General features: G+C 37.3%; 1 protein-coding gene across 1 annotated transcript; it reads right to left on the reverse strand.

The window, feature by feature from the left end:
• Positions 1–450: 450 nt before the first annotated feature.
• LOC111916945 (uncharacterized) lies at positions 451–2408 on the reverse strand. Its single transcript, XM_052766226.1, has 6 exons — positions 2064–2408; positions 1257–1804; positions 948–1176; positions 798–861; positions 620–707; positions 451–532 (listed from the first exon to the last, which is right to left on the reverse strand). The coding sequence occupies exons 1-3, from the start codon at positions 2202–2204 to the stop codon at positions 1083–1085; spliced, it is 783 nt and encodes a 260-aa protein (XP_052622186.1). The 5' UTR covers positions 2205–2408; the 3' UTR covers positions 451–532; positions 620–707; positions 798–861; positions 948–1082.
• Positions 2409–11167: the final 8759 nt, after the last annotated feature.

Genomic DNA, 11167 nt, shown 5'->3' on the forward strand with positions numbered 1-11167 from the left:
ACACATTGACATTCATATCAACTCAACTTATGCAAACTATTTATATTAAATTACACTTTTGGTCCCTGAGAATCTCTAATTTTTCTGATTTTGGTCCCAAAAAGTTTTCTCTTGCAACTTTAGTCCTTATTTGACTATTTTTGGTCCCGAACCATTTTTTCAATTTTGGTCCCCAAAAATTCTCTTACAATTTTGGTCCTTTGAAATTTCTTGTAGAGTTTCAGTCCTTGTTCTAAGTAAGATGACCGTTTTTGGTCCCTAAGTATTGCTAATCTTTTCAATTTTAGTCCCAACTCATTTTACTTGGAACGAAGAGTAAAAACGTTACAAAAACCTCAAATAAGGATCAAATTTGCAAGAGAATTTTGTAGGACCCAAATTGAACAAAATCAACCATACTCGAGGACCAAAAATGTAATTTTTGCAAAAATAAGTGAGAGAAAGCGCCTCAATTTCCTTCACTTCAAATTATTGGGTGTGTGACAAACAAGAGTTACCATAAGTTTCTGAGGCCAAACTTGACCCATTCAATCTAGGGAAAAAAAATATGCAAATTGCCAAATTACCATATTATCCCTCAAAAAGAAAAATAGGAATGATGCAAGTGCAACACTCTTACAAGTCACTATCGAGATACAATGCAAAATGATTTCCCCCACCAAGCGCTAAATACTCAGTTGAACAAAGAGTAAAATACCGATTCACCCCTAATAAATGCACAATTAACATAATAAATCCCAAATAAATATTAAAATTATAAAAGATTTTTTTTATATATTATCAAGAAAATGCGGTACCTGTGGGGCGATATATAACAGGACGCCCTGGTGTATTTGTAAACACAAATGTATCATTCGATCCCTGTATAGTATTTACTCATCATAGTGAAAAAGGGTAGAAAAGTCTTTTGTCAACATATAGAGAAACTAAATTAAACAATTACAAACCTGGTATCTTTTCTTTGTTGATGGTTTCAAAGGTGCCTCAACTAAACCACCAAACACTGCACCTTTACGATCTCCAACAACATGAAAATGTTTAATCAAGTTTCAGTTAAAGGGTAAAGTTGACATTTTGCATAGTTACTGAAGACAAGACATTACCAGTAGACTTAACCCAGGGCAAAGATTGCTTCTTCTATATAAGATTGAAAGACATATGCCATGCCTCCATGTACTAACATATAAAAAAGATAATGATATATCAAGATTCAAGAATAATGTGAAACTGAAAATATGAAGAAGATGAAGTTTTACCTGTATAGTAAGACCCATTTCTTTCCTTGACTGAGAACAGGGAGTGCAACATAAAGATCAGAACGTGTATTTTCTGTCATAAGTTGTGAAGGTTCTGACATTTTTGGAAGTTTATCAGAAGGAAAAGATGCAATCACATTTTGTACAGGAACCCCATCATTAGTGTCAAATTGAGAGCTTGTTTCTTTCATGTCATCAATCTTTGATTCAATGTTTACTTTCCCAGATGCATGAGATCGATACCCACTAAACCTAGCAGCTTGTGAAAGAGCCTTGCCGAGTGACTGTTTGCCCTTAGAGAATAGACCTTTCTTTCCATTGTTTTCTTTTGAAACGTTTGGGGATGATGTGTCATTTCTGTATCTAGTTACCACTTGGTTGTCGTTGCATTCTGAATATTCAGACTCGTTTTCTGATCTTCCTGGTGATAAGAATGAGTAGAGAAATGCGGTGAAGGAGGAAGTATCTGGCCCATCAGCCAAGACTAGAACATCTTCTTCTTGATTACATTGTTGTGTGTTTCTACGTGGTTCATTACTCACATCGCCCTAACAAAAACGAAGGAATCCCATTACTAAACCCTAATCCTAAAGTGTATTAGTTCGTTCACAGAGATTAGATTTCATGAAGATAAACCCTAAGATTAAAAGGTCAAAGAATTGCACAAAAGGTCATATCAGAAATAGAATTTCAAATCGATGATCAGGAATTGAACTAAACTTGATCGAACTATTTTATTATTGAAAAAAAAATTAAAGTACTTCAAAGGATCCAAAGAAGAATTTGGGAGAGGGCAAAACAACTTACAGAACGAGGAGAGAAATTCGATGAGGGTTTATCAGATATTGGATTAAGAAGAACGGTGGTAAGATCAGACACAAAATGGGCCGCCTTACTTCTTATTGATGTTGTTGAACGCTGATGTTCTTGTTGCTTTCCCAGTTTCATCCTTTGTTGTTGCTAGGATTGTAGTCAAGAGCTATGTTTGCGGTATCTTCAGCTATCTGTGTTGAAATTCAGATGAATCCCCATGTTTTCCGGGAACATATAGAAGGGTTTTGAAGTAGAAGAGGTAGACAATTGGAGCTGGTGGAGTTGGTCGCGATTCGTAAGTTGTAAGGAAGACGAAGAAGTCGGTCTTCTCTTCTTCAAAGCAAATTCGATCAAGTCTAGTTCAATAAGTTATCATCTTTAACAATATCGACTGATTCGGAGGTGGGACCACTGGTAGAGGAAGAATCATCGAGCGTTTCTTTCGTTTTGAAGGAGAAGGTTAGGGGCAGCGGTGCGTGGGATCTGAGTGGGGATAGAGGGATTGGCGTTCCGATGTTGAACCGGTATCTTGAGATGGCGGAATTGTGTGCTTAGGTTTCTAGATGCACTCCAAACTCTTAAAGCTTATCAGGGTTCGATGTTGGTGGTAGCAGCTTAGGGCTTAGAGAGAGAGAGAGAGAGAGAGAGAGAGAGTACAGAGGTAAAGGAAGACGAGCCGATTCAAAAGGATGTGCTGATTCAAAAGGATTATTAGGGTTCTATTGTAGGATTCTAGTGTGGATTGAGTTTGTAAGGCTCAATGGCGGTGGCAGTAGCAGTGGCGATGGCTTAGGGTTTACAGAGAGAAGGAAGGAGTGAGTGAAAAGGGAGATACTGAGGAGAGAGGGTAGAAGTGGGGTTCTTCAAAATTTTAGAATTTCAGACAATTTTGTTTTCCCCCTTTAAAAACGCACGTTTAGGCAAAAAAAAATATAAAGCGACACATTTAGAGGACGCACACTTTATGAAAGGCGCCCTCCGCATTTTTTTATTTATTTTCTTACACTAATTTTAGGGCACACACAAATGCGTGTCCACTATCGTTCAAATTTTGCAAAATTGACATTATTTTTTAGGGCACACACCAATGCGCCTCCTCTATCAGCGAGTGTCGTTGTTTGCGCGTCATTAAAGGCTGTTTTTCTAGTAGTGTATGTTTGAGGATAATAGTGATTACCCCACTCCTAAAGCAGATTCAAGTGGCTCAGGTCGAGGCTATGAAGTAAGAGCATTGGAAGAGTCAGCGTATAGTAGGCCAGGTGTCTTTCTTTGGTTATGATAGTCAAGGGTTATTGACCCTTCACCAGAGGGTGTGGGTTCTTTATTTGGGTCATGTACGCTGGGTTTTGATGGAGGAGGCGCACAAGTTGAGGTTCTCTATTCATCTCGGAGCAACACAGATGTATATGGATCTCCCACTCGACTATTGGTTTCCATGCATGAAGTGAAATATGGCCTGGTAGGTAGGGAGGTGCTTGACTTGTAGGAAAGTCAAAGTCGAGCATCAGCGACCCCACGTCAAAACGGATCCATTGAAAATTCCTGTTTGGAAATTTGAAGAGACTACAACGGATTTTATCACAAATTTTCCTCGGACGGCGTGCGGGGTGGATTCGACATGGGTCATCGTTGATTGATTGACCAAGAGTGTGCATTTCATCCCAATTTAGGAGAGTATTTTGGATGAGGTTTCACAAGAGCTAGGCTAGGTACTCGTCTACATTTCATTATGACTTTCCACCCATAGACTGATGGTCAGAGTTACCAGACTATCAAGAACTTGGAGGATATGCTTCGGGCATGTGTATTGGATTTCGGTGGGAGTTGGGATACGTATCTCCCTTTGGAGGAGTTTTTGTATAACAATAGTTATTACAACAACATTGATTGACCTCCTTTTGAGATGCTCTAAGGGAGGAAGTGTAGGACCCCAATATGTTGGGGTAAGGTTGGTCAGCGAGTCATGGGGAGTACCGAGGTAGTACTAAAGACTATTGTGTTGATTCAACAGGTTCGGGGTAGACTTCAGATAACACAGAGTCGGAAGAAGAGCTTTGTCGACAAGAACTGATTAGATCTAGAGTTCGAGGTTGGGGAGATGGTTCTCCTAAAGATGTCACCTTGGAAGGGTGTCATCCAATTCAGTAAGAGGGGCAAGTTGGGCCCCAGGTATATCGGTCCTTTCAGGGTTTTGGCCTGGGTGGGTAGGGTTGCTTATCGCTCGGATATACTCAAGGAGCTTAGTCAAATCCATATCACGTTTCATGTCCCTCAGCTACAAAACATGTTTGGATGATGATTCTGTGGTGGTTCCATTGGAGGATATTTAGGTGGATGATCGCCTAATTTATTTTGAGAGATCGATTGTCATCCTTGACAGGAAGACGAAGACTATGCAGAACAAGTTGGTGGATTTGGTAAAGGTGCTATGGCAACACCGTAAGGGATCAGAATGGACGTGGGAGGCTAAGATCGAGATGGGGGAGCATTATCCGGAGTTCGTCGCAACGAAGGAATTTGAGGACGAAGTATGATTCAAGTGGGGGAGAATTGTAACATTTACATTTCAGGTATTTCCCATTTTTTCCTTCAACTTAAAATTCTTGCATTTTGGTTCCTAGCCGAGTACAGTGGGCATACGCTAGGATTACGTTGGGCGTACTCGGTCGATAGCTTAATCACAGAAGGTATCCACTTACTTTAGGCGTACGTGGAGTACGCACGACGTGCGACCACCTGGGACAAAACCTAATTTTTAGGATTTCGGCCCAATTTAAACACATTAAGTTGCTTTTGGACCTTCTTATAACTAGCCTCCACCTCCCCAAACCTTGAGAACGAAACCCAAATTTCCTTTTGAGTGTTTTGAGCTTCGAAGTGACATTTAATAGAGTTTTTGGTGTTCTTGAAGGAAGAAGAGCTCTTGAAAGTTGCATTGGTGTGGTTGAATCTTGTGGATCCAGAATCATCACCAACTTGGAAATCTTTGGGAGGTATAAAGCTCTTAACTTGATGGCTTTTTAAGATATGTCTAGTTTAGGGCATTTTTTGTGCACTTTATGGTCCCATGAGTCCTCCTTGTGGGTTTAAGTCACCCCAGGAGCTAGGAATGCTAGATCTTAGCATCTCTTATGTTCCCTATGCATAGAAATGCTAACTTGATATGTTATATTCGGCCATGCATGAGTTTGGGTTCTTATTATGCATCTTAATAATTAAGAATGAGTATTGGGCTCCATTAAGTGTTGGTGATTTTATATCAATAGTATTATTTAAGTGTAATGGGGTTAATTTATTGATCAATGTCACTTTCACAATTATTGAACAAATTGGTATGGTGCGGAATGCACATTTGTTTGATTTTGTCTTTGTTAAAAGTATACTGCTATTTAGGGGCAACGCCCCTGAACTGACCGGGGTCAGGGGGCAGCGCCCCTTGGAGCGGGGTCGAATCGGTGGTAGCCCCTGGTGGGGTCCAAGGGGCAGAGCCCCTGACTGGGTTCGATTTATAAACCCGTTTATATGATCTGTATTTTCTCTAAATACACCTGGTTTTGTGATTCATTTATAGACTTGTTTTTATGTTAGTTTGTGATAGGCAATGTGACAATTTTTGAACAGGAAATTGTTTTCCTGTAACTACCATATGGCAGTTTTAAGACAGGAAAGTAGTTCCTGTTACATGATCAATTTTGAAATCTTTTTTGGGTACATATTTTCTTAACATCTTCTTCATTCTCCATTCTAGAAAACATTGAGTTTCACCCAATTAGAGATTTTCGAGTGTACCCTCGAAATGCTTTAATATAATAGTGTTTCACAACTCTCATTAATCCAAGTATATCTATACCCGGACTTTCTATCAAAGATTAAAGCATTTTGTGATCATGGCAAGTGGTGAATCTGTGAAGGACATGACAAGTAAGTTTAACAAACTGAACAAGTTTGATGGGCAAGATTTTCGTCAATGGCAGAAGAAGATGCACTTCTCTTCACTACTCCGAAAGTGGTGTATGTTCTAAGTACACCCATGCCATAATTTGCTGAAGATGAAAATTTGTAGGCAAAAAAGATAAGATCAAAGTGGAACAATGATGAATACATTTGTCGTGGTCATAGTCTCAATGGTATGTCTAATTCTCTGTTTGATATCTATCAAAATGTTGAAACTGCAAAAGAATTATGGGATTCTATTGAATCCAAGTACATGAATGAAGATGCTTCAAGCAAGAAGTTTCTTGTTAGTAACTTTATGGGTTACAAGATGACTGAATCTAGGCCTATTACAGATTGCTCAACACAATCGGAATATGGATGAAGCCATTTTTGTGGCTGTGATCATTGACTAACTTCCCCTTCATGGAAAGATTTTAAACATAATCTGAAACATAACAAAGAGGAATTAATTTGACTCGACTTGGAAGCCATTTACGGATTGAAGAGTCCTTAAGGACTTAAGAACTGGATAACAATCCTAAATGCAAGAACCAAGTTGGTTCCTTTTCTGTAAACATGGTGGAAGAAGAAAGTTCAAAGAATCCCAATAAGTCTAATGGAAAAAGGGAAGATTAAAGGAAAGGATGACAAGTCTTCCAACAAGAAAGCTAAGTTGGTGTGTTGGAATTGTAACAAATCGGGTCACTTCAAGAAAGATTGTCGGCTTGATAAAGTGAACAAGGATGGTGCTAGACCAAGTGGATCCAAGGATCAAGAAAAGCAACAAGGTCAAATTTGTTTTTTTCATGCAGACTTCTAAATATGTTTTGAATTATATTTCTATGATTTCTGAAGCATTTTATGTGCATGACAATGATGTTGCATGGTGGGTTGATTCGGGAGCAACAAGCCTTATATGTAAAGATCTTCGTTGGTTCAAGGAATGTCAACTAATTGAAGATGGATATGTGGTGAAAATGGGAAATGTTGCAACTGAACAAATCAAGGGTTTAGGATCTGTTTTACTTTACTTAATTCTGGAAAGTGTTTGTGTCTGAACAATGTTTTATATTTACTGAGGATTCAAAAGAATCTTGTATCTGAAATTATTTTAAATAATTGTGGTTACAAACAAGTATTAGAAAGTGAGAAGTATATCTTGTAAAGAGATGTTTCTTTTATGGGTTTCGGGTATGTATGTAATGGAATGATTAGGCATAATATTAATTATCCTAGTTATGATAATTCTATTTGCATTGCTTCTTGTAGTACTAGCAATAATTTTAATAAATATGATGTATGTTAACTAAAATCACAAGACAACCTTTCAAAGATGTTGTCAGGGAAAGCAAGGTGTTGGAACTTATACATAGTGATTTTTGTGTTTACCATGCAACACGTTCCCTTGGAAACAAAAATTATGGTGTTACTTTTATTAACGATGGATCTAGATATTGTTATGTCTATTTTCTACATTCCAAAGATGAATCTCTTGATAAATTTAAAATTTAAAAAGAAGAGGTTAAGCGTCATAAAAAAGAATTAATAAAAGTTTTACGTACTGATTGAGGTGGTGAGTATTATGATCAGTTTATTTTGAATCAATTGGAATAATATATGAAACTATGGATCCTTATACACCAAAACAAAATGGTGTAGCTGAAAGGAAAAATAGGACTTTAAAAGAAATGGTTAATTCCATGTTGTCCTATTCAGGTTTAGGTGAAGGTTTTTGGGGTTAGGCTATGTTAACTACATGTTATTTTTTGAATAGAACTCCAAACAGATGGAGTAAGAACACTCTTTATGAACTTTGGTGTAAAAAGGTACCAAGTCTGAGTTATCGCAAAGTTTGGGGTTGTCCATTAGTTGTGAGGCTCACTAAACCCAAAAGGAAAACATTGGGTGAAAGAGGTATATATTGTATATTTATTGCATATGCAGAGCATTCCAAAGCTTATAGATTCTATGTTTTAGAATCTAATGACTCTGTGTCTGTGAACACTGTTATAGAGTGAAGAGATGCTATCTTTGATAAAGAAAGATTTACATATATACCTAGACCAAGGGACATGATTGAACAATCTTTCATCAAGAACAAAACTCAGGTTGAAGATGTTTCTATTGGTACAAGTTTTATGCCTAAACTTAGAAAGAGTACTAGAGCTAGAAAAGCTATATCTTTTGGATCTGATTTTCAACTTTATTTAGTTGAAGGAACAAGGGATGAAACTATGACTCAACATCAATATTGTTTTAATATTGAAGTGGACCCAAAGACTTTCAGTGAAGCTATAGCTTTTAGGGATGTTCATTTCTGGAAAGAGGCAATTCAAGATGAGATTGATTCTATCATGCATAATAATACTTGGGTATTGTCTGATTTACCTCCCGGTTGCAAGGCATTAGGATGTAAATTGATCCTAAAAAGAAAAATGAAGGTGGATGACACAATTGATAAGTATAAAGCTAGATTGGTTATCCAAGGCTTTAGACAAAAGGAAGGCATTGATTTCTTTGATACTTATGATCCTATTCCAAAATTTCAACTATTAGATTATTATTAGCTCTTGTAGCCATACATAATCTTGTGATTCACAAAATGGATGTGAAAATTGCATTCTTGAATGGTGACTTGGATGAAGAAATATACTTGAAACAACCTGAAGGGTTTATGATGCCTGGAAATGAACACAAAGTGTGCAAGTTGAAGAAATCATTACATGGTTCGAAATAAGCACCAAAACAATGGCATCAAAAGTGTGATGATGTTGTCTTGTCTAATGGTTTTGCATTGAACCAAGCTAACAAGTGTGTATATAGAAAATTTGATACTTCTGGTAAAGGAGTTATGATTTGTCTATATATGGATGATATTTTGATTTTTGGTATTGATTTTGAAGAAGTTGAAAAAACCAAGAAATTCTTATAATTTCGTTTTGAAATGAAAGACCTGGGGGAGGTTGAGGTAATTCTTGGTCTAATAATTAAACAAGGAAACAATGAAATTTCAATTTCTCAATCTCATTACATTGAGAAGATAATGAAAAACTTTAACTTTGAGAATTGTTCTCCTGTTAGCACTCCATAGATCCTAGTCTCAAGCTTCTACTTAATAAGGATCTCTAGTGTCTCAACTTGAATATTCAACGGATATTGGTTTTCTAATGTATTCCGTGAGTAGTACTAGGCCTAATATAACATATGTTATGGGAAGGCTTAGTATTTATACTAGTAATCCTAGTACACATCATTGGCAAGCTATGAGCAGAGTATTCAAGTACTTGAAAGGGTGTAACATCCCAATATTCAGGTATGAATTTAAAACTATATATTTATATTTTCAGGGCAACCCAATGAGTTGGAAGGCTCCAAATCGTTGTGCAGAGTATTTAATGCCCGCGTATCTTTCAATGTCTAATCGACAAGTTGGAAGGCCCCAACTCGACGAGTTGAAGGCTGAACATGAAAACCCTAAACTTTAGGGTTTGCACCCTATTTAAAGGCCTTAACTCTCATTGTTGGCCTCCCTCATTGCCTCCTTGTCCGGATAAAATCCCTAGTCCGTGCTTTTGCGCTCATTGTGTGCATGTGTGAGCTTGGAGAGTGATTTTTGGTGATCTACTGGAAGGAACAAGAAGCTTGAAGAAGTTGGTTGAAGGGAGAGGCTATAGATCTGATGTTTACTATATTGTGGCATGAATTTGGAGGTATATAGTTTATACCTTGGTTATATATTTGATAGCTCTCTTCATTTAAGATTTTATGGTAACTATTAGCTTATATTGGGGCCATTCTTGGATTTGAGCATGTCATGTAGCCATGATTTCAGATCTGGACGTTTCATGGCCTCTTTTGACATAAAGTTGTCATCTTTATCAAGTATTGGCCTTCTTCCATGCGCTAAACCCCTTATTAAGCTATGCATGAGTGTTTTAGTCCTTTGATTCCATACATGGACGTAAAGTTAGCACCTTTACGTGGTATCTCAGTCCTATGGGACCATATATATATATATATAGTATGGATCATTAGAATCGCTTGGAAGATGGTTGAATGAGTTAAGACAAGGAAAACTCGACGAGTTGCTCTACCAACTCGGCGAGTTGGCGGGAGCTTTCCTTGATCTTCTAGACACTATACGAACTCGACGAGTTGTCTTGAGGACTCAGCGAGTTGACTCAGGTTTTCGCGGTTTTCTGAGTCCTAAAGGAACTCGACGAGTCAGTATATGCCCTCGACGAGTTTGGTCGACATGGATTGTTGTCCTTGACTGTTGACGTTGACTTTCACCAAGGTTGACCAAGTTTGAGTTTAAGGGTATTTTTGGTAATTCGGGATTTTGATGGAGTTAGTCACATGGTGGTTATAGGTGGTTGAGTTCAGAGTTGTGCTTCGAGAGTTGGATCTTGTCAGTTAGTGCTACTTATGAGGTGAGTTTTCCTCACTATACTAACAGAGTCGAAGGCACCAAGGCCGGCCCTTTTGGATTGTTATCGTAGTTATCACATGATGCTATGTGTAGTGATCTATTAGATCCATATCCTAGTGTATAGGATGATTGCAACATACACGTTAATAACCATGCATAATTATCGTGTTTTGTAAGTTTGATAGCTTGAAAGTGAATATTATTATCTAGTATATGATTTTGAGCGTTGAGTTCTAACAAGATAGTTTTATGAGATTTGAAGTAAAACTATGGTTAGATCATTCGGAAAGTGATGACAAGTCTTATGAGATTCCAATCAAAAGTCACATATTAAAATTAACGAAAATGTAAAAATTTAAGTTGGAAATAAGTAAAACTAATGTTATTGAAAGTTGTAAATTATCTCGTTAGATTCATTTAGGCAAAAACCCCAATGAAATACGAGTTATAACAAAGAAGTTATGACTTATTGAAGTTTCGCGACAGAACCGACACGACGCTATATGACGTAAAAAGTGAGTTTTCAATAAACTACTTTTTAGCTTTAGTGATCCAAAGGAAAGTCGTAGTATTCGTTAAACCGAGAATTTTCATAAAAAGAACGTCCAAATCTGACTTCGTATGAAAAAGTTATGATTTTTCTAAGATTCGGCATAGCAGTACACAACCCGAAACTCAAAATAAAGATCAAGTGATTTTTAGCCAAAACAACTTAAACAAGAATCAAAGG

The sequence above is a fragment of the Lactuca sativa genome, chromosome 8 (genome assembly GCF_002870075.4).
Source record: "Lactuca sativa cultivar Salinas chromosome 8, Lsat_Salinas_v11, whole genome shotgun sequence".
Lineage (NCBI taxonomy): Eukaryota > Viridiplantae > Streptophyta > Magnoliopsida > Asterales > Asteraceae > Lactuca > Lactuca sativa.

Coding starts and splice junctions, on each gene's coding strand:
- LOC111916945 (XM_052766226.1), bottom strand. CDS start 2,204: ATGAAACTGGGAAAGCAACAAGAACATCAGCGTTCAACAACATCAATA. Junction 1,805..2,063: donor CGAATTTCTCTCCTCGTTCT/GTAAGTTGTTTT, acceptor CGTTTTTGTTAG/GGCGATGTGAGTAATGAACC. Junction 1,177..1,256: donor AAATGGGTCTTACTATACAG/GTAAAACTTCAT, acceptor TTTATATGTTAG/TACATGGAGGCATGGCATAT.